The sequence below is a fragment of the Poecilia latipinna genome, unplaced genomic scaffold (assembly GCF_001443285.1).
Source record: "Poecilia latipinna isolate Pla-1442-1.1 unplaced genomic scaffold, P_latipinna-1.0 Scaffold804, whole genome shotgun sequence".
NCBI lineage: Eukaryota > Metazoa > Chordata > Actinopteri > Cyprinodontiformes > Poeciliidae > Poecilia > Poecilia latipinna.
In genome coordinates, this window is record NW_015113420.1 from 35,281 (window position 1) to 57,469 (window position 22,189).

The 22,189-nt window shown below is 39.2% G+C and overlaps 1 protein-coding gene across 2 annotated transcripts in view; it reads left to right on the plus strand.

Annotated features, from left to right (window-relative positions):
* LOC106956280 (copine-5-like) overlaps positions 1-22,189 on the plus strand; it is a 92,062-nt gene that overhangs the window by 23,082 nt on the left and 46,791 nt on the right. The window contains exons 4-8 of one of the 2 annotated variants that reach the window (XM_015047024.1): positions 1,244-1,347; positions 2,320-2,359; positions 3,277-3,291; positions 3,449-3,525; positions 19,395-19,458. In XM_015047024.1, the coding sequence (XP_014902510.1) occupies positions 1,244-1,347; positions 2,320-2,359; positions 3,277-3,291; positions 3,449-3,525; positions 19,395-19,458 (300 nt within the window). The remainder of the gene's footprint in view (positions 1-1,243; positions 1,348-2,319; positions 2,360-3,276; positions 3,292-3,448; positions 3,526-19,394; positions 19,459-22,189) is intronic. The other variant, XM_015047025.1, reaches the window with a different exon arrangement.

The window sequence follows — 22,189 nt, forward strand, 5'->3', positions numbered from 1 at the left end:
CTTTAAACGTATTGTCAGCACGAATCCAGCTGTTCTGTGAAGGCCTCTGAGTTTATTTAGAGAACATGAATGAACAAACAGATTTCGATAGGTTCAAAACGCTGCTTTGGTAAATACTCATTTATTCTATTTTATTTATTCCTTAAAATGGGTACGTAATTGTAAAGCGGAAGGTACAATTCTACCTTTTACTTCTATACAATCTATAAAGTTAGCTGTGCAGTTCGACAGCCTTTAACTGTACACTTTCCAAATTTGGGTTTTAATGGAAGTGTAAAAGAAGAAAGTAAATGTTGAAGGAGAACCATTATAGATGCCGTTTGCAGTTTGTCACAATCCACACAGGGAAGACGGCAAGCAGATCCTCGGGTCAGATGAGGCACATGTCTTCAGGAGGAAGAGGGAAGTTTATGGTAAACCTGGAAGCAAGCCTGACTAAGGCTGCAGAGTTTCGACACAACAAGATCCCTAAACGTACGGCCAGATCTCCAGTGGGGGTCGTCTCAAGGCAAAAAGTTCAACACGTCTGAATACTTTTGCAAAACACTGCAAGCCTCCATCAGTTAGAATATTTTGTCACGATAACTTCTCTGCTGCCACGTTGTGCCTCTCTTTGAGTTTACCCCTAATGAATGCAGTCACAGAAACACGAAATTGAAATTCCTCTATTTTTTTGTCCTCGTTAGACTGTAACGAGGACATGTGTCAGTTTATGGTAGCTTTTTGACTCTGGATGTTTTATTTATGCAGCACAGCGCCAGTTCTGAGTCTGAATAATTAATATTTGACAATTAATGTGTGTGTATGTGTGCGTTTGCAGGGAGCCGCATTATCTGTTTATGACTGAAGGTTCTGCTCTGCGGTTCTGGTTTTTTTTTTTGTGTGTGTGTGTTTGCACTGAAGTTTTTCCCTTCTCATTGTAAGTGTTAATTAGTTGGAGCTAAAAAAGAGATTTGTTTGTTCCAGGCTGTGAAGAAAATATGTCAAGTTAATTTATTTGCGCCTCTGTCTTGTTTCCACCTGTTATTGTGAAGTGGCTGAATGAATTAAAAACAGAAAATTGAAACAATCAGTGATTTCTGATAATTGAATCTGATCTCATAAGAATCCCTTAATTCAACTCAGTCAATTTGGGGCTGATGGAGGAGGTGGTGGTGTGTGTTTTGTTACGCATGACCAATTCTGTGTTCACGTTTTCCTTGCTTTTCTTTTCTTCCCCTCCTTTGCTTCTGTTCTGGTCCAGTTTGGGAGAACGGAGGTGATAGACAACACGCTAAACCCGGATTTCGTCAGGAAGTACATCCTGGACTACTTCTTTGAGGAGAAGCAGAACCTGCGCTTTGACGTGTGAGTTTTTCTGTTTGATCCGGCTCTCTCTGTGAACACACACCGAGGTGTGTGTGTGTGTGTGTGTGTGACTGTGTGCCCTTTTGTAATACAGTTCTGAAATTCATCCCTCTTTCTCTATAATGTCAACATTTTATGAACCCTCTTTCCACTTCATCCTTGTCTTGTACTTTGCTCTCTGTAAATCGGTCTTTTTCTCTTTTGGCCTCTTTATCAGCTGCTCGTCTCTCCACTGAGAAATTATTCATCTGTAGATTAGCAGAATTAGAAGAGGCATTATAAATGTTTAATTTTAAGTTTTGCCTTTAATCTCTCGTCAGCGAAGCAACGCCTGAGACGGCGTTTCTTAAATCCAAGCAGACTCCTGCTCCCTGCTTGTCCTGCTTTTTTACTTTTGAAAAGGTCAGACTAGTGAGAGGGTCAGTAAGGTACCGCTTTGTTTCAAAGTTGGCCAGAAACAAGTGATCGCTTCCTTTAGAAAAGGACTTACCCTTCCAAATAATAAAAAGAAACAGAAAAAAGTTTGTACCTCTTAGACATGAAATCCCTGGTGGACTTAACAAATGTATCCACTGCTGAGCTGGAGGTCTCTGAGGATTTATAAGCTCTTAATGAATTTATTTGACATGCTTTTGTAATACAACACTGGCATGGGAAAAGACGTAGAGAGAGAGAGAGAGAGCTTCCGTTCATAATTAGTGCTACTCATTTTCATCTCTATTTTATTGCAGAAGTGGGAGCTTGGGTTTGTTCAGCCTTAATTACTTTTACATTAAGTCTGGCTAACAAGATGCTCAAAACTTTTTCTGCATTGATTGGCTGTTTCCATATATCACCCCTGGCACAGTTTCTAGCAGCCATAAAATACACAAAGTTTTTCTTGATTACATCTTGAATTGCAGCCTATATTGTCTCTTTTCTGTCTTTTCTGCACGTTACCCTTGAGTTATTTGTTTCATTTGCTTTTTCTAGGTATGACATTGACTCTAAAAGTCCAGATTTAGCAAAACATGTAAGTGAAACTATTTTTATTTATTTATTTTTTTGTTTCTATGTGAATGAGGAACTCGGCTTTACATTTGAAGTGCACGGCTCAGATATTTAGGTTTTATGCAAACCTGTGTTTCCAAAACATCTCTCAAATATATTTTCCGATAGTGAGTGATTTGTGCTTCGACTAACAAAATGTAGTTTCATTTTCCTTTCTGTCTGCTTCTGTTTTTGTTTTGTTTTTTTCTTTACCTAACTCCCCCAGAGCAGTGATAACAGAGATTTCATTTGCATCTGGTATGGCCTCATTACCTTTGTTTCCCCGAAGTGAGAAATTAAGCATTGTACTCCCTCATCAAAGCTTTTCAGCACAGCTCTCTGTGCGGAGGTTTTACAGGTTTTCAAAATAGCATTTATTTTGAAAGGCTGGTTTTGCCTGAAAGACAAAATGCTTTATTGTGAAGCATACGTTTGAAAACGGTCAACAGAGTGAATGCATGTTGGTTTTACCCCCCCGTGCCCCCCAAGCTTTTTATGAATGAGCGCAAACAATACAGTAAACAATATATTTGATAGACTTGGTTTGCATACTACCACATTTACGTATCAAAACAGGAGTTCGGTGATGCGATACCTTCATCACTGTGTGTTTGCATTGTGTCTCACACTCTGAAGATACACCATCTGCACTGGTCGCTTTCCTTCTCTTGCGCTCTTTCACATCCCCCTTCCTCTCCCTCTGAGACTGTGCAGCTCTGCGGCTCCCCTCTCTGCCTTTCTGCTTTGTCAAATATTCATTTTCTGCTCTTTTTTCTCGTGGTGTGATGCCAGTCTGGTTTTCGAGTCATGTGTCTTTTTGTTCCATGATATGCTCTGTTGTGTCACTGCTGCTGCCTGGTCTTTCTCTTTCTTCCTCCTCCTCCTTCTCCACCCTGGAAGCCCAACGACTTTAACGTACGTGTCTGCCTCAGACGCCATTATATATAAACGTACAAATGCCTGTGACGATGCCTAACTCCTCACTGATTCTCCTTCTTACTCCCACGTGATCTGCTTGAATGCCGCTGTCCGTCTCTCTTCCTCCCGCTCCATGCCTGCGTCACCACGGCAGGACTTCCTGGGTCAGGTCTACTGTACTCTTGGAGAGATCGTGGGCTCGCCTGCCAGTCGTCTGGAGAAGCAGCTAGTGTGAGTTTCCTGTTCTCTTCCTTTTATCCGTTCTAAAAGCAGGTTTGATGCTCGCGAATCTGTCCACGTTTCGACCGTCTGACCCAAACTGTCAATCTCAGATGAAAGGAATTGATTGAGAAACACCAACTTGGTTGAAAAAAAAAGGCTCGATATAAACATCTTAAAGCCTGACTGGAACTTTAAACATGTGCCCTCTATTCATCTTGAGAACATTTTTTATGGTCAGATGAGACAAATAATGGAGTCTGTACCAATCGTTAAGTGTCGTGGTGACAGCAACATGCTCACTGCTTGTGGTATTTAAGGATTAGCTCAAAAATGTTTAACTTTACCAGCATTCAGCAGCTGGTAGACTCTGTAGAGATAAACATAAATGGTGTTTTGGTTTATGAGTGGGTGAATGTCTGGAGGTGTGAACAGATGAATGCAATCTAGAATGTAAAAAGTTTTGATTGGTTGATGAGACATAAAAATAACAATAAAAGTCAGTCCTTCTACATCATAACTGGTCCACAGTTCACTTCAGAACTAAGTGGGATGGTTTGTATTTATACCGAAAGCTGTTTCACAAAGTTTCAAACATCCAATTTGTGTAGTTTTTTTTTCTTTTTTTTTTTTTTGTATTGTTCAAAATTAATGTTACATACTTTTCTCTCCAAGTGTAGGTAAAAACCTTCTGACACCAATAAGATAAGCAGATGTTTGTATTTTATAAAAACTGATCTTTTCATTAAATTAAATCACTGTTGAATAATCAGAGCTAAGACAGAGTCGGGAGGAAAAGCTCTTTCATCTGCAGTCAGTTGCGTTTTGGTCTATGATTAAACTCATGTGCTTGGATGGAGATGGGAAATTGAACATGACTGTGAGCTTCCCCAATGGAGTCCCTGTCATTAACATGCACGCCGTCCTCTAGATGCCATAAAGAGGAGATAGAAATAAGAGAGAGGAACATGGCTCTGACACCCTATTGCCTTTTTTAAAATTTTGGAGATCATAAAGTAGCACTGAGGGTGAGAAATGTAACCTAAAAATTACATCTCTATTTTTAAAAATGTATTCATCTTCTATGTATTTTCTACTCTTACTTACTGTCATTCATAAACATAACCATTCTGCGCTGATAAAGTTGCATTGATTATGTTTGGGGTCAGTGATAAAATGTCAGAAACATTGATAAACTTTTTACTGAATTGATAAACCTTTTACTGAATCAAAAAATGCCACTGACACTTAAAGAAAAACAGCAAAAGCAAGTAGAAAGTTTCTTTTTTTTGTCTGTGTTGCTACAGGTGAAATGGGGACCAAGTCCAGCAAAAGATGAGAGAATATTTAAATTTCAAACTACAGTTAGAGTTTAAAAATGGAAATATTTCAAAAATAAGTTATACAGAGTTCAGGGATATTACAAGCTTTGGAGGTTTCGATACTGCTTCAGATGTATTTCAGAGTTCAATATGAATAAATATCATCATGACTAAATATCTTTAGAGTTTTTGCACCTTAATGTTCTAAAAAATATAATTTTAATTGTAAATCTGACAGAGACTTTTAGACTAAAGTTGCTTTGAAAAAGACTGTGATGTAGCCTCTGTGTTGGTTATATTTATGGTATTATTAATATATGTCAAATGAAAACACACTACTTCATTGTTTGTTCATCTTTATGTGGTACAGCACACAGTATTACAAAATAACTACTAACATTGACATCATGCAATAAAATAACAGTCCACAAAGCTTTAAAGACAAATGTGTCAAACTCTGCACTTTTCAGCTTAAGTTATTTAGTTACAAAATAATAAAGAAGACATATATATATATATATATATAATGTCACTTTTTTTAAGTGACATTATAAAGTCTACAGACAAACAAGGATAAAATTTACAACAGATTTCCAAAGCAGTGTCTGTCTGAGCTTTCTCTTCTTAGAAGAGAGAAGCTGCTTGACCAATGATGATTTACAGATATGATTTAAATCCCATGAAGCGGCTTTAGTACATCTGTATCAGATCTACCTGGGAGTATAAAACAACCTGATATCAGCTGGTTAATCAATCTCTGTTTAGGTTGAGTCTGTAGAGATCAGCGTAGCAGGAAAATATCAGTTTATTGTCACTTGTGTTTCTTGTGATAGAAAAAGTTTTGAAGCTAAATTTTTAACATTTTGGAAAACTCTAGAAACTGACTCGCACGTGTTGCCCATATTGACGAAAAGATGAAACGTAGTTGCTGCCTCTCAGCTCAGACACTTGAGAAACTAAAAATTATTCAACTCCCTTCAAATAAAGTGTTACCAAAATATGTGTATGTAAACAGAGCATCAAAAGCAGTGTGATTTTATATTTACTGAGTGTTATCTGAGTTTTAAATAAACCGGTATGAATAAAACAAATCCATACATCATCCGGCTCTAACGAACACCCAGAGATCTCTCCGTGGCTCCGTGAGTGATGACCCTTATTTGGAGGGTGAAGGAGAGTTTATTAAACCCTTCGTTTCTGTGTTTGTGTCTGAAAGACGGCGCGTATTTCTTTTTGTGAATGATGAGGTGCTGCTGTTCCTCGTGGTGGGCGTCGGGGGCTAGTTTGAGAGAAGTGGGGCTTTTTGGTATTGGCTGCGAACTCTGCCAGAAGCTTGTGGGCTGGATTACAAAGCGTGGTGCCCTTCAGTGCTGAATAAGAGGATGAGGAGGATCAAGAGGCAGCGCTCACCAGTGTGCTGTAAACTAGGCTTCACACCCCACATCAGAGGCAACGAGGAGGATCAGCTGCTCCCAGGCAGGCACGACGGATGATATATTGATTCGACAGCTTCAGCGGGGCACCTTGATTACTGCTGAGCTAGTGATGATCATGTTTGCCTGTTTCTTTTTTTTACATGCTACTGTGCTGCCTTATTAAAGTTTGAATACATCTGGGTAGCGTTTTAGGACCACTAGGAAAATACACTGTTATTCTGCTGTTGAACGGCTAAAATGGGCTCACTGCTGGGAGTTTTCATTCAGTTTTGTGAAAGGCGACAACCAAGCAGCCGCTTATAGGCCGTGCGCTCCGTCTCCCTGTCGTGTCTTCTGGGTTGACTGTGGCTCTCTGTACCGAACGACACTTTGCAGGGACTTGGGGGAAATCTTTTAGTCATGCTTACATGAGCCCTCCAAAGGCACACTGCATCGAATGACCTGCTTAAGAAGCACATCAGCTCCCCTTTCTCCATTTTCCACACTTCATCCTTCATTTATTCCTTTTCCTTACATCTGCCAGATTCTTTTCTTTCTTTTTTTTTTTTTCCCGGCCTGACCCCCTTTTCTTTCGCTGTGCTCTTTATAATTTATTTATTCGTTTAGCTCATTCAAACCTCATTCTCTGTCTTCACGGCTTTCACGCTCTCCTTTTGAAGATACGAGATATATTGTCTCAGCGTCGGTGCGCTATGCATAAATGCAAAAGTCACCTCAAGGACAGGTAATGTCAAGTCAAGCAAATTAATTGAAATGTGTCACGCTGCAACTCTTCGCCGCTTAAATCGCATGGAAGATTTCAGCTTTCCTCATCGACCGCGACAGAGCTGTAGAGGAAGTCTTTGCATTGCGACATGATTTACTCCAACTTGCAAATTCATAAGAGTTCATTTTGGTCGTCAAACACTGACCATATAAATGATTACTGACATACAAACTTTTCTTTTATTTTAACCCTTTCCTGCATGAATTACGATTCTTTGTGTCAGGATTTTTTTCCAATTTTTATTTTTATTTTCTTAAGGCATAAAAAAAGTTATTTTATTTTATTTTGTTTAGGTGATCAATTGTAATTTTCTCCAAATACAAAGTCGTTATTTGAAAAATACATCAGTGATATTGTTCTTTAGGGGTTAGCTGATGTCACAGTATTTTTTTTTTACCTGCTAGATTCATCTACAGTAGAAGGAGGGACCGGGTCGGTCGGCATGCTTTTTTGTCTGTCAGCCATATTGGATTTAACAAAAATAATTTCTTGCATTTGCAGCTGATGGCCAGTAGTTGATGTAGTGACCACTCTGCATGAAAGGGTTAAAAATGCCTTTAAAAAAGTTCATAGAATAAAACGCAACCTAAAGGTCTTATTACAGGCTAACATGATGCCACCATTTTGATCTACTTTATTATGTAAAGTTGTTCATCAGTTTAACACAAATAGCACCTCAGTCTTTCCCATGGAAGCGACTGAATGAATTTAGCAATGTAGACGTGGTGAAGATGACCTGCTAAAGTTCAAACTTGGCATCAGAATGAGGGAGAAAGGGCATCTGAGGCACTTTGAACGGGATGCGGTTGTTGGTGACAGACATGTTAGTGTGTGTAGAGGAACACATATAAATTAATTAAATCTGTAATTCATCCCAGCCCTCCATCCAAACTCCAACTAAAATCAAAGTTTACATAAGAGTAAATAATCCTAAATTACACTATTGCCAGAATAATTGTTTGGTGAAACGGTAAACATTGGGAAAATGAACACAGTTTTTCTAGGACACCAAACTGTTTTTGGTTCACAGGTGTTTTTTTTTATTTATTTATCTCCTTGCACTACTTTAACTTTTGTCAAGCAATTTTCATATTGACTTAAGGAAAACATCATGACATGTTCATCATCATAAAGTGCTCTGCATCAGCCCAACAACGAAAAGGAAAATCCTGACATCCTTGCTCTATGCTAACTTCCTAAAAAGCTTGTAGAAATTTGCGCCTCAGTGACAGGAAGAGTCCTACATTATTATTGTACAGACGTAACATTTGTTTTGCATGCCAGACACATGAGAAACAGTGGAGACAACGCAGGTGAATGGGCAAAACATGAAGCAGCAACACAGTTTTCTAACACAGCAGAAACTTTGGATTGCACTGTTGCAAACAACGTTCTTCAGATTCACATTAAGAGGAGAAAATTTAACGGGGATGGTCATATCTAGAAAATATTCAGATGCATAATTATTTAGAGGATTGCAGCCTTTTAGGTACTACAGAGCTGTCAGTGTGCAATGAATACAGAGCAAGTTACATGAGGCAATGCTGTTATTAGAGTTGAATTCTGCAAAAGGAAAAGCTGGTGAAGATGAGGTAATTTTATATGACAGCATTTATAAACGTATTAAACCATTTTGAATGTTTTTTTTTTTTTTTTACTTTCTCTGGAACAAGACATGTTGCATCAGTGGTGCTGTGATGTAAATGAAGCTATGCGGATAAGACAGCTTCCCCAGAGTCTGGTGGCGGTGGATCAGCAGCGTGAGACTTCAGACGAGACTCTCCAGACCTCTTGAGGAGACGGAGGAGTTCAGCAGGAGGAGGAGGGTTACATAAAACAGTTTAAATGAGAATGAAACTATAAAGATGAGATTAAGACATCAGCCTGCTTGGTTCAAACTAAACTGAGCAAAAAAATCACCAGGCCCATTGGGAGATATCTGAGGTTAAAAAAAAAAAAAATAGAAAGCAAGTTTGATAGTTTGGAAAAGTAGAAGTGTGAGGTTAATGTAGCCAATTTTCAAATCAGGTTATTTAAAAATCTGATCTTATTAAACCTCGAAGGTTCTGGGGAAGATTTTGTCATCCTGAGTATATTTGAGGTGGAAAGAAGTGAACTCACACAATCACAGGAAAGCTCCAGCTTAAAATCTGTTTAAATCTAAGATGGTAAGAAGAAAAAAAAACATACGGGGCGGGACTCCTTTCTCCTAGCTGTACCGGTTCTTTTACGGGACTGAGATTAGGGGCAAATTGACTCCTCTGCCACTTGAAATTGGGTTTATGAATACACAGTGTTGCAAGGATTGAGGTTATAATGCACAACAATCAATTTCATTTTGTTAAGCCAGGTGAAAGGTAGTAGTTTAAGGAAACCCAGAAGATTGAATTGGACTACTTACTTGGCAGCAGTTCCTCTTAGTTCGAAAGCATGTGGCCACAGTTGGAGGCCACGACTCTCTTTGAAGCAAAGCAAACCTCCAGCAGAACCAAACCCATTATGAGCAGGAATCTGGAGACTGGGAGAGCAGACCAATACCGAGTCCGAGTCCGGCTGCAGAACTGCTTTCAATAGAGAGAAAAACTGAGCTCACAAAGTTCATAGAAGTAACAGCTCTTTGAGGGTCCTGGTCAATGAGAGACATTTCTTTTTCTTTTCTTTTCTGTGGAAACATTTTGATTCACGGCAGGAAGAATTTACTAAAAAATTTAAAAGTGAACTAAGATTTTCTTTGTAAAAAAAACCCAAAAAAAACCCTTTGATGATGATTATGTGAGTATGGATAAAGCATGAAATACCTGCTAAAAAGCCAATATTTAATCAAAACCATGAGGAAGCTTAGTTAATTATATGGCGTACTTGTTTGTTTCACCACACTCAATCAAAGCAAAGTGAACACACAGCGTCCATCCGATTCCTGATGGTAGCAAACCAATTACATCCAAACTGGATTTGACACGAGTGACGAGGCCGCAGCAGCGATCAATAATGACTTTTCAAGGACAAACTTTGAGTGACACATTACAGGGCGAACATGTTAAACGCCACCAGCTCACAGTTTCTGAGTGATGAGCAGCGTACGGGGTAACAGTAGTGAAGATCGAAAAGATGAAGATCTTTCTGGATTTTCTCTAAACGGCTTCTTATCCAACACCCAAAGCAAGTCAGAATTTAATACACTAGAATAATTAACTATATGACTTGGTGGTACTACAAAATAAGTACCAAAGGACTGGAAGCAAACATAGCAGCACTTAAAATGTTTCCTTCACTTTTGAAACAAGCAACATATCTTATATGTACACATGTTTGCTACTATGTCAAAGTTCACTGTAACTCAAAGCCTTTCAGTGGAAAATTATCAAAAAAACAAAAAAACAAAACAGACTTAGCCTTTTTAATTTGATTATAATCACATTTAAATAAATATGTTTACAAGTCAGCATTTATCACACTTTGTGTTCCTTTGTGTTCCTTTACACACATATTACGTTTACTGCTGCTTTTTCACTGCAACTAGTTTTGGTTTGTTCTTGCAAAAGCAGAAAATCACTTTACTTAACCTCTTCTGTAGTTGAGTTAAAAATACTGGAAAAAGCATTTCAAAATCAAAATGTTTCAGAAGCTTTCAGGACAACTCAGTGTGTCAATGCCATTACAGAACTTTTCCTTGATTGCTTAAGTGGTTTCTGGTTTGTTTGGTCCAAATGGGTTGGATATATTTCCCTCTGACATGGGAAGAGGTCCCAGAGCCACCATGATCCTGTTGAAGGAATAAAATATGGTGACTTAAGTCTCAGATTTAACTTTGACGTACAAAAAAAACTAGTAGAAAAAAATCTCTGAGGTTTGAGTTGGACCCAAACTGGAATGAGTTTTGACTTACACTTGTGTTGCAGTTGAAAACAGTGTTTTGTATGTTAAATACATGTCCTCAAAAAAAAAAAAAATTAAAAAAATTGTTAAATAAAATGCCCTAAAACAAGCAATGCAGTTTTGATTGTTTCACTCATCATCTAGAGTTGAGACCAGGCTTGGACTAGTCCGTCGACGCCGTCCTCTTGGACCTTCACTTGTGAACGTCTCTGATTAACCACATCAGTCAGACGAACCCGTTGGGTTTTCAGTTTGCAGCCGAATCTGGACTTCCAAGACAAATTAAAAGCAATTTTACTCAGGTGTCTGTTGGAGCCTTAAGGCAGATAAAGTACAGTATCTATAATAAGGTTTTTTATTCAACCTAATGCATAACATCGCCATCATATCCCACTTAAAACTAGAACAGAATATAAAACATTAGTTGATTTTATACTCATAAAACGTTAAACTCACTGTAACCACATTTACTCCCTGAAATCATGGTGTCTCCCTTGTCTCATCTCTACTTCAGAGACTCGCAGCTCTTTTAAAGTTGCGTGTTAGCTGGCTGACTGACTGGGGGCTATGCAGCCGTGCTTCAGCTGTGATGAAATGCAGCACAGATTTAAATAATGAGTGGGAAGTAAAAGAGTTCACTTTTGGTCAAACTAAGAGCCCTAATCCAAGTCCTTTTGACTGCGTAAATGTAGAGATGGTTGCAGGAACGTTGTTGATTTTACCTTTTTATCGAGATGTTTAGCTGCTCTACTTAAATGATGAAGCATTTAAGGTCATGGTGGGAATAATGGAGGCTTGGATATCCACTAAAAGAGGTAAAAACAACCGTCTGTGGGGTTCAAAACATCTGCATGTTCCTGGTTCAAGTTAAGTATAAGTGAAGCGTGAAGCGGGTGGTGAACCGTAACAACTCTTCTCACCGACACACCATAATTAGATGATCTAAGTATGTTTTCCCTTTCACTTTTAGTTTTTAAATTATTTTCTTAAAGCTGTTTGAGAGTAAATACAGACCCATCAAACTGTGTTTAAGTTGGGGGGCTCTGTTGTTTTTTGTGAGTATTTATAATAATAACTCTTGAAGTGATTCTTAAAGAGCTATTTAACTTGCTTAGCCACAGAATTTGATGCTTTCTTGTCATGTTTTCACAGTTGTGAACTGATGTATAAACAGACTTAATTACGCTTAGCAGCTTTATGATTGATGCACTGTATTTCCTCTGTGAAGAAACTATGGAGAGCCTAATCCAGAGAGCCTAATTTCTTAATCTATGAGTTTAAGAAAAGCTCATAGATTTACTCCAAATCAAACCCATAATTAAATGTGTTGTATGTCTGACTGGGTTTGCAAATTAGCTTGTGGATAGAAAACCTACCAACTCCATCCACAAGTTTCTCAAAAGCAGGTTCTCCAGTTACGTTACAGAGATGCTGCCCTGCAACTCTTAAAGGAAACTCTGCTCATAACCACAATCTCCTCAAGTTCTTCAGAGGCCTGGAGAGGAGCTATGCATGTGATTTAGGTGTGATGAAATTATCAATTGCTCACTTTCTGAAAACAGTTGACACTCCCTGTGGAGTTATAATTTGCATTCTGCTTCAGCCGGCTTACTGTAGCCAACACCCCCTTGCCTTTGGACGTCACACACAATTACGACATTCTGCTGCTTCACTAAATGCCAAATTAGGCTCCAAGGCTTAACACTAACAAGGGCCCCAGTCCAATAATGTGGATTCCTGCTTAGGATGTGGAAAACCTCGACCGTGCTGACTGTACAGCAGCCAGCATGGTCCGGTGAAGCGCAGGCTTATTAGGCATTATCTTGTTGCGGAAAATAAAACAGCGATCTCTTTGCTAACTTGATTCATAAGTTCTGCTTACGACGTGAAACAAAATCTGAAAAAAATATCCCTCCTTTGTTCGAGGGGTGAAAGCGATCAGATTTTGAAACTCTGTTGTGTGTGTGAGGCATTAGATTTTTGTCTGCATGCTAATGGAGGCATTAAGAGCAAGAGCGAGCAAGGGCAGCGAAGGTTTTTACTCAGCAGGCGAGCTTAGCTGATTTCTTCTAAGCTCAGAGCGCAGGGTCCTCATTTCTGACACGACCATATGGTAATTCTGCTCCGGAGGTCAGAGTTCAACCAGAATCTGCTGCACCGTTTAAAAACCTCTTTGTTGGTGAACTGAATCAGGGTGAACCATTGCACCAAGACTTCAATTACTTCTACCTGGTGCCAGAAATGGGGGTTAAAGGTCCTTTGCTTGATACTGACATAACAGCAGTGAAGGAAAAGTGAATCTGCCATGTCTTGATGTCGCTTCGCTACAAATGGAAAGTTGGATAAAGTGCAGCTTTCTTTACAAGAGCAACAACAGAACAAATTTTAAAAACTCATTGGTCTCTGATAGAGAGACAGAGAAATGTTTTGTTCTTGCCTGTGGCAGCAATGTGTTTAAAAGAAAATGAGTTTTTTCTTTCTGGTAAGCGAGAACACAAGAGCTGTGTTCCCTGAGACCTAAGCATGTTTTTTTTATTTATTTATTTACTTTTTGCATTTAGACGAGAAAGCACCCAAATGACTGACAGGATCTCCTAATCTTCTCCTTTACTTCCAAAACAAGCGATTTCTGGATTGCAGGTGGTTGATGAAAGCCTTGTTTATTTAGAATCAAGAAAAATAAAAAATCAAACACTATTATAGTAATTAAAGCTGCAGTGTAATTTATGTAATCAAAACATCAACGACGGTCTTGCAGAACACCCGCAAAAAGAAATGGGACATGCAAGGAACTTTTTAAGGATAGCAAATAAGTATTCTTACATTGTGAATGTTTTCACATTTTGATATGTTGCAAAACTTAAAGTAGAACACAGACTATTATTTTTAAAAGTTTGTAGAAGTATAAATCTGAAAAGTGTGGCGTGCAAAAGCTGCTTAAAAGCCAGATTTTAGTATGGTTGACTAAAGGTTTTCTTGTCGCCATGGATATCGCTCTATGTGGTTCATCGAGATCTTCTCAGCTGCTTCTTTGCATAACGCAGCCCTAACTCTGCCTGCTTGTTTTCGTGGATGGTCACGTCTGGACAGGTTGGCATTTGTCCCGTGTTCTTTTCATCTTCTGATGATGAACTGAGAAAGAAACCTTGAAAGGTTAGGATATTGCTCTGTGACCTAGAACTGCTTCAAACTTATCCACAATTTTATCCGCTGGCTATCTGCTGTGATTTTTTTCACTGGGTTTTATTTAGGGGTATCAGATTATAGAGGGCTGATTACAAATGAATGCGTTCAGATTTCTACCTGACCATGTAGGTTTTCTTCAGTTTCTCCTACTTGCAGTTGTTCTATTTAAAGTTCATTTAAAATAATCTCAAGTTTGTGGTTGTAGTTTGAAAACTTGAGAAAAACTACAAACGGAATGAATTTGTTTATGTGCATCGTACCTGAAACAACAAACAAACCATAATTTGTTGTTTTCATATTTTTACGTCTCTCTTCTCCTTCGTATTACATTTTCTTCTTACTTGGCTTGAGCTCATTCTGCCAAACGTTCAAAGTGCTTTCACGCAGGATGCTGCCGGCTGTTACCTTTCCTGAAACACAAACAGGAGCTCATCTTGTATTACCAGAGTGGAGCCGCGCTCTTTTCCTCTCCGAGAACCACCGCTCGTATCCTCTGGTGCCATTTAGAATTAGTCAACGCACTTTTCATCATCTTTTTTATAATCCTGTAGAGGTGAGGGATTATGAATGCTTATCGAGGTATGTAGATCAGGGGGATTAGAGGCGTAATCCCATTTAAACCCGCACAGAGTTTTGGGAACCCTCTCTAATTCTGTTCAGCTATGATCTGCCCACTGCCCCAAACATTTACAGTGGCACAAAGTCAAATCAGCTGCTGTCGCCTTTTTGTTGCTCTCTGAATCTACTCAAAACGGTTTGATTTCATGATAGTGCTATGTTGGTTATGATTTCCCCATTTTTTCTTTTTCTTTTGTCACACAGACAGTTTTTAATTGTCAAACAAACTGTAGCATCAGACAAAAATAACCAGAATAAATAAAAATGAACTTTTCAAATTATAGTTTCATTTTCTAAGGGGGAAAAAAAAGCTATCCAGACCAACTTGACCCAAAGTAAAAGCTAACTAGTCCACTGGTTAAGTCATGAATTAACCACAATTGCTTTCATTTCACTGGTTCTTTTTGAGTAGACACACTCAGGCCTGATTAGCTGTAAAATTAAGGAATATCTTAGCTAGTACCTGCCTGATAGCATGAAGAAGGCTAAAAGTTCTCAAAAAGCATGATGATGCATCTGAAGAAATTCAAGAAGTGATTGGAAGCAAATCACTTCATTAATATAGAAAGAGTTACAAAGCAATTTTGAACAGTGGTTAACCTTCCCAGCAGTGGCCATCTTACCAAAAGAACCAAGAGGGTTAATGTAGGAAGTCACAAAACACAGAGCAACATCTGAACCCTGCAGGCCTCAGTTGAGGTCGGTGTTCTTTGTTCAGCAATAAGAAAGACGCTGAGCAAAAAATGGCCTCCATGGGAGAGTCATAAGCTAAATTACCAAACAGGACACAGAAAATGAGTCTCACGTTTTCCGTCAAAACATTGTAAATATCCATATTCTGTACTCTTATCACACAAATCTGAAACTTTTTGGAAGGGGTGTGTCCTGTCACATCTGGTTTGAAAATAACAAAAAAAAACAAAACAAAAACAAAACAAACGAGAGAAGCAGCCAAACATAACGGTGCTAATCCGATGCACCAGGCTTGCTTTGCTGTTTTAGGACCTACATGCCACAATTCAGCTTTTCTCTGTACCAGAAAATATATCAGGCCATCAGTTTGAGATTTAAACTTGTGCAGTCATCCAAAGCACACCAGCTAATCCATCACTGACAATACTTAAAAAAGAGAGATTTCTGAGTGGCCTGCCAAATGAATATCACCTTAAACATGGGAAAAAAAGTGAAATGGGGCTGATTTAAAACAATTTGGCATAAAAGACTGGGGAAAATCTGTACCCAAAGAGATTTTCTTTCCCCAGATATTACAACTCAGGTTGGTTTTCACCAAGAATGGCACATGAGGTTCATGTTGAGTTGGATTGTTTATCCCCTTCCATAAAAGAAAACCATAATTTGAAACCTATATTTTGTATCTACTCAAAAATAGTCTAACATTAAAATTAGTTTGAGAATCTAAAACATTAATTTAACCAACAGGAGAAAACAGAATCACATGCTTCATCCCAAAGAGCTCGTCGAGCCTTATAAAACACTGTTTTTTTTTTTACGGTTCTGTTTACATTCTGCTTGTTATCCAGTCGCTGCCCAGAACAATCACTAATTTCTTTTAGGAAAATAAAACAATCAAATCATTTTCTCCTGTTATTTCCTAGTGCAATTGCGCCTACCCCACAAAACAATATATTTAATAAGCTCATCTCTACTTGAGTGTAAAATTACAAAACTAATGCTTTTTGCTCTTATTCCATTTCAGAACCAAACATAAAAAAGCAAACCCAGCAACAACTGCAGCGTGAAAGGATAATTTTCTTTTTGTCGGATTCTCACTCATCTCATCGAGAGGATGATCCGCCCTCACTTTTGTATGCGTGACACGTTTCTGGGCTGTTAAATATCAAGACCATTCTTCATCCTAATGACCTGGTGTGAACTGCATCATCAATAGCTTCCTTTTCCCTCTTTGGACTTTAAACTCACCCACCTCCATCTATCTCAGCCCCATGCCGTCAGGGAACGGAAAACGGAGACTTTGTAAATAACAGTTGCTTTGCGAACGACCTCTGGTGGGAAAATTATAGATGCCTCGTGCCGAACCGGAATACCTGCAACATTAATGACTATTATCATGCTCGTGCTCTTGCTGGGCTAAAAGAGAGCACAAGTTTTCTTTGTACAATCTCAAAAAAAAAAAAAAAAAAAAGGTTTTGCAGGAGACTGCAATGAGCTGAAATATGCTGCTTGATCTGTTTCGATTCACTTCATCAAACAGAGACCCTGTCAGGACGGCTGCAGCTACCTTTCTGTTTCAGCATTACTGACAAGCATGACAGCTGTTCTTCCTGTTGCTTGTTTTGCTGATGAAGGACGATGCTGTACCACGAGGTCCTGTTTCATCCCTGTCTTCTCCTGTCTGTCTTCCTCGCGAGGATTTGTTTGATGTCGTGAATTTCTTCTGAAAGGTGACGGCAGACGTGAAGCTGCTCCGAGTGTAAACACGAGGCACGCTAAGGCCTTCAGGCGGAATCGATAAACATTGTGCGCGTTGGTGTTTTGCATTGGGTTGGTCAGGACCATATGGCACAGAGTCTGTTGGGTGCAAACAGGAGTGACTGTATGAATTATGGAGCAATGCAAATGGTGTCGAGCGTTGCAGCGCCTCAAAATTATGGCACCTTCTGAAACACATTACTGCCTTAAATTAGGTGTCAATTCCTCAGGTACGTTCTTCTTGATTCTTAAAGTATATATTAACTGCTTCATGATTTACTGTTATTTTTTGTCCCATGTCCAAATTTCACGAATCGGGATTTTTACTAAGAAAGTGAGCTTAGACATTTGCAGACACACATTTCGATGCGTAGACTTTCTGCTGTTCTTGAATGTTCTGCTCTGATGTGGGTTAGGGTTAGGGTTAGGGGTTAGGGTTAGGGTTAGGATTCAAATACATATTCAAATGCTCCGATGTGCAGCTGCGTAGATTCCCTCAGCTCCTCTTAGCATTCACCCTGTTCATGAACAGAAAGCAAGACCACCTCTTTGCATTTCAAACCGTTTCATCATCATCATCATCATCGTTTTCCTCCCCAAAGTTTTGTCAGTGAATGAATGTGGAGAGAATGAGGTCTGTTTAGTGCAAGAGCTTTCACATCACCAAACGTCCAATCTCGTAAGGAAACCTGCAAAGAGTCACATGCCGGACACGTCAGCAAATAAGGAACTTATTTATGCGCTCAGCTTGTGCTTGCTCTTCACATTTTAACAAGAAGGCGCCGGAGAAAACGTGGTGTTCAATAATCCATGACTAATTTAAAAGACCATCGGCCCCTTGGTACCTGCTCACTTATCAGCGGCAGAGTGGTTCGTCTCGACCCCGATTCTTGAACGTTCACTTGATTTTAATTCCCGGTTTGATGGGAGTGCTGGCCATTGCTTTGATTTTATAAGGAGATAAGTTGGCCTCTATTGCTGTGTTTACTGGGTTTATCGCCGGGCATTTTACGGACTCTTTGATGTGCGAATGGTCGGAGGAGCGAAACATCGATAATTCAAGGAAAGTTAATTCACCTTGAGTGGAGTCTCCGCGGACCTTAAAAGATAGAGCGGGAGAATTAAATATGTCTGCCCTCCGACTACAGCTGCCTTACTTCACACATTTCCTCCACAAAGATAGTGCAGCACTTAAAGCTGGATCCTTTGGATGCAGGATCTATGTAGAGGTATTGATCAAACTCGACGCCTTAGAGAGCTGATTTACTTTAATGGTGCGTTTTACTAGATGTTTTACAGGACTGGATATTGAGAGAAACAGCAGTGGAATCAGCTGGAACTGTAAAACCAGCAGGAACGGCAACATTTCTTGTGCAGGGAGAAAAGCACTCTTGCTTTCCTAATGGCCTTCTTTGTCTAACCCATTCTTGAATGTTTAGATGCTGAAAGTTTGAGCTTTTGTTTGCAACGCAAGCCTCTGTTGCTGCAGCGACAAACTGCTTCTGGTTCAGACGGACAGAATCCAGCGTTAGGTGACAGCCACGTCAGCTGTCACAGCTTGACGAGGATCCGCAGCAAGTTTGACCTTTTAATGATTGGACTCCAGCTAAGGCCACAGCAGGACTTGCATGTAATTTCCCTCTTTACTCTAAAAAGATGACAGGATGTCAGCAGCGGGAGAGCTACTGTATGATTGATAAATTGAAAATCCATTTTGTTCTGCGTTCACTTAAATTTAGTTCACATATTATTCACAAGTGCATGAAGTGCTGAAATATGGCAAGTCACCTCATAAAAGTGTTAGAAAAATGTGCAATAAATCTGTATAAATTGACTCGTATATTATTTAGCTGACATATTACAAGAAAGTCCCTGAACAAGGTGAGATATGAAAACACATCTGGGCAGAGACCCTTCGATTTGCTGCTAGATAAGTCGAAGATAAACACAAGCAACTCTTAAAAGCTTCAAAATTATAGCTGAACTAGGGTAATAGTAATTTACGATAATGTGTAGGAAAAAAATCCCTAAACTTTTTAACAAAAAAAGAATAAAGAAGTCAGAACTACAAGAAAAAGTGAAACCTGTCCCTGGAAATTATAACTCTATGTCAGATTTTACTCTGAAGAATTTGTTGGGAAGATTGTGCTACGATAAAAATTTAAGGGTGCGCAGTGGATCGTTGCTTTTATTAAAAGTTTAAATGATTTGTTTTTCCCCCCACAGGGGCATACCTGGGAAGACATGTGGAACCATAATCTTATCAGCTGAAGAGCTTGGAAACTGCAGAGTAAGTCCAAAAAGTTTTGACCCGTTTACTTTCTAATTTCTTTTACAATAAATGCTTTTAATAAATGAGATATTTTATTTTTTTTTATCCGTCCACCTAAACAAAGGCATATCAGGCTTTAATATGACACACAAAGTGGTGCGAATGCATGTTTGCCCACACGCCTTTGTGAAGCGGGATGTTTCATATCTGTGCCGTCGGTGAGATGTATCGTATCATAAATGTTCTCATTAAATGAGCAGGATACGCCGTGTTGCCGAGCGAACGCGTTTGTCATTTGCAAATTGTGTACCTAGTGAGTATGCTACAAGCATGAATTGTTATTTAATGAGACCGCCTTTATTCCAATCACTAAATTGGGCCTTTACTCTGCTGTGTGGTGTTAATCCACGAGTCCACATTAATAACCAGTGTCCGGTAATACTCGCTGGCTTCCTCTCCTCAGTGCCAAATGAAGATAGTAAATAACAGCATTATGGCTGTGCCAGCATAGCAGCAGAGAGCAGTAAGATATTCTGGGCAGCACTACTGGGCCTCCCTTAGAGGCTGTACAGTAACCCACTAAGTGACCATATACGTGTTTTATTGCACCACATAACGTGTAATACTCTGAGAGTTCAAAGCTATGTTAATTCACTTGTACTTTCATGGAGTTTGACTGCAGTTTTACCTGACTTGACTTGTCTGACTTTGTTTTAAATAGTCTTCTGTTAGGAAGAGGCAGATCAGATTGATGCAGATAATGAACCTGCCACTATAAGCTGCCCTGTTACGCTCATGTGTCGGCGCTCTTGCTCATTGAAGGGCCCTCCGTGAGGTGCGTTGCGTCTGCAATGATGGTGGTTAGCAACATCAGTGCAAAGCGCCTCTTCAGGAGGCGAATTAGTAATATAAATGCAAATGATCATTACCGGTACAAATGACTGTTTCTGGCCAATTAGGGATGGAAAGATGCGCCACTCCAGACCTGCCCTGTTTGCACAGATTTTTAACCCTGAAAGACATTATTACCTCGGCAGCTTGAGAGAGCGCAGTTAGAATAAAAGACAGATAAGTAGATGTGAAGATGCTGCTGTCGGGCGATGTCCCACATGACCAAAATGCGATGGCTTAGGATTCCTGCCGTCCATCTGGACGGTGTTTATCAATTAATCCGCCTGTGACCAATAAGTCGGCAGCTGAGGTACTGCTTTGCCTGCAGCTCTTATTTAAGGAAAAATTGAGCGGAGTGGGAAGTTCTGCAGGGTTGGCTTGAGCCTTTGTGGTGAATTTGCCAGGTATCATTAGACAGAGCAACAGGCTTTGCATGGATCAAAGACTTCCTCCTGGCTGCCGTTTCCTCCTGTACATATGAGCGGCGGTTGGCTTCCTCTCAGATCTTCCTCCTGGTCTCTCTGCAGCTCCTTCTGGTTTAAGTTTTAAGAAAACCTCTTTGCATATTCCAGCTGGAAACCACAGTGCGCACACCACAAATGGATTAGGCATAGCAAGTAGAGAATTTAAGGAAAGTTCAATGCAGGATTCATATGGTAGAAAAGCAGATACTTAGCTTTATTCTCAAGGATATTGCTAATAAAAATATTAGGCACATAGTAAGAGATATAATTCATACATATTTTACAAACAACAGCGCCACCTTGAAAAGGAATGTGTGTATTCCCTTCAATTTTTCAAATGTTGTCACATTAAATTAAGCCCAAAATGTAATAGTATTTTGTACGGATTTGTTTTAGATAAATCATTGGTACATTAACAGCCTCTAGTCTTTTGAATTATGTCTTTACCAATTTTACCCATGCAGTCAGATTTGACGGTCTGTGTGTTTAAACATCAACCTTACAGCAGATTCTCAGTTGGATTTAGGTTTGGGATTTTATTGAAACATTATAATGTACCAATAATGTTTCGGTGTATTATATAAAAATTGTTTCATAAGGTAACCCCAATTTGAAACTTTACCAAACACTTTTTAGACCTTTACAGAACAGCTGCATTTATACTGACAGTTAATTACTCACACAGGTTTTATTTACTTTTTTAGGTGACTTTTGAAACCACTGGTTGTACTGAATTTTATTTCGTGGTATCACAGTAAAGTTGGCTACATATAATTTCCAAAGTTTTATTACTACAAAAAATGTATTAAAATGCTGACTTTTTATTACTTCTGCATCACAATCATTTACTGCTTTTGCTTATCGATTATATAAAATCCCCCAAGATGCCTGTGGTTGCATAACGTAAAAACGTTAAAGGAATATGAATACTTCTGCATTATGGGAGGCTTGCTCTCAGTTGTATCCATTTGTCTTTATGAATAAAGCAACACCAGAAAGTCAATCATGGAGGATAAAAACATGAATTACTGTATATCCCTGCACTAAATCCTATTTTCTGAATGATTATGATTATGTCAGGTGTTTTTCTTATGCAAATACTTCCAGTTTTGCACTGAATTCAGATAGTCAAATGTCGCTCTGTGCTTTCATGAACCAAACTCATCCTCACATTTGCAGAAATGCTCGTCTTCTGTCTTTTATTCATCACAGACAAATGCAAACAGAGGAAATGGATTGATGCGTGAAACACACAAAAGAGCTGCGTTAATGTCCACATAATGCTTTGGCACGTGATTCGCCGGGTGATTCACTGCACTCTGCTGTCCTGAAGACGCCATGGAAGCTTATGTAACATGCATTCAGGTTTTGTCTGACTTGCTTTGTGGCCCTTT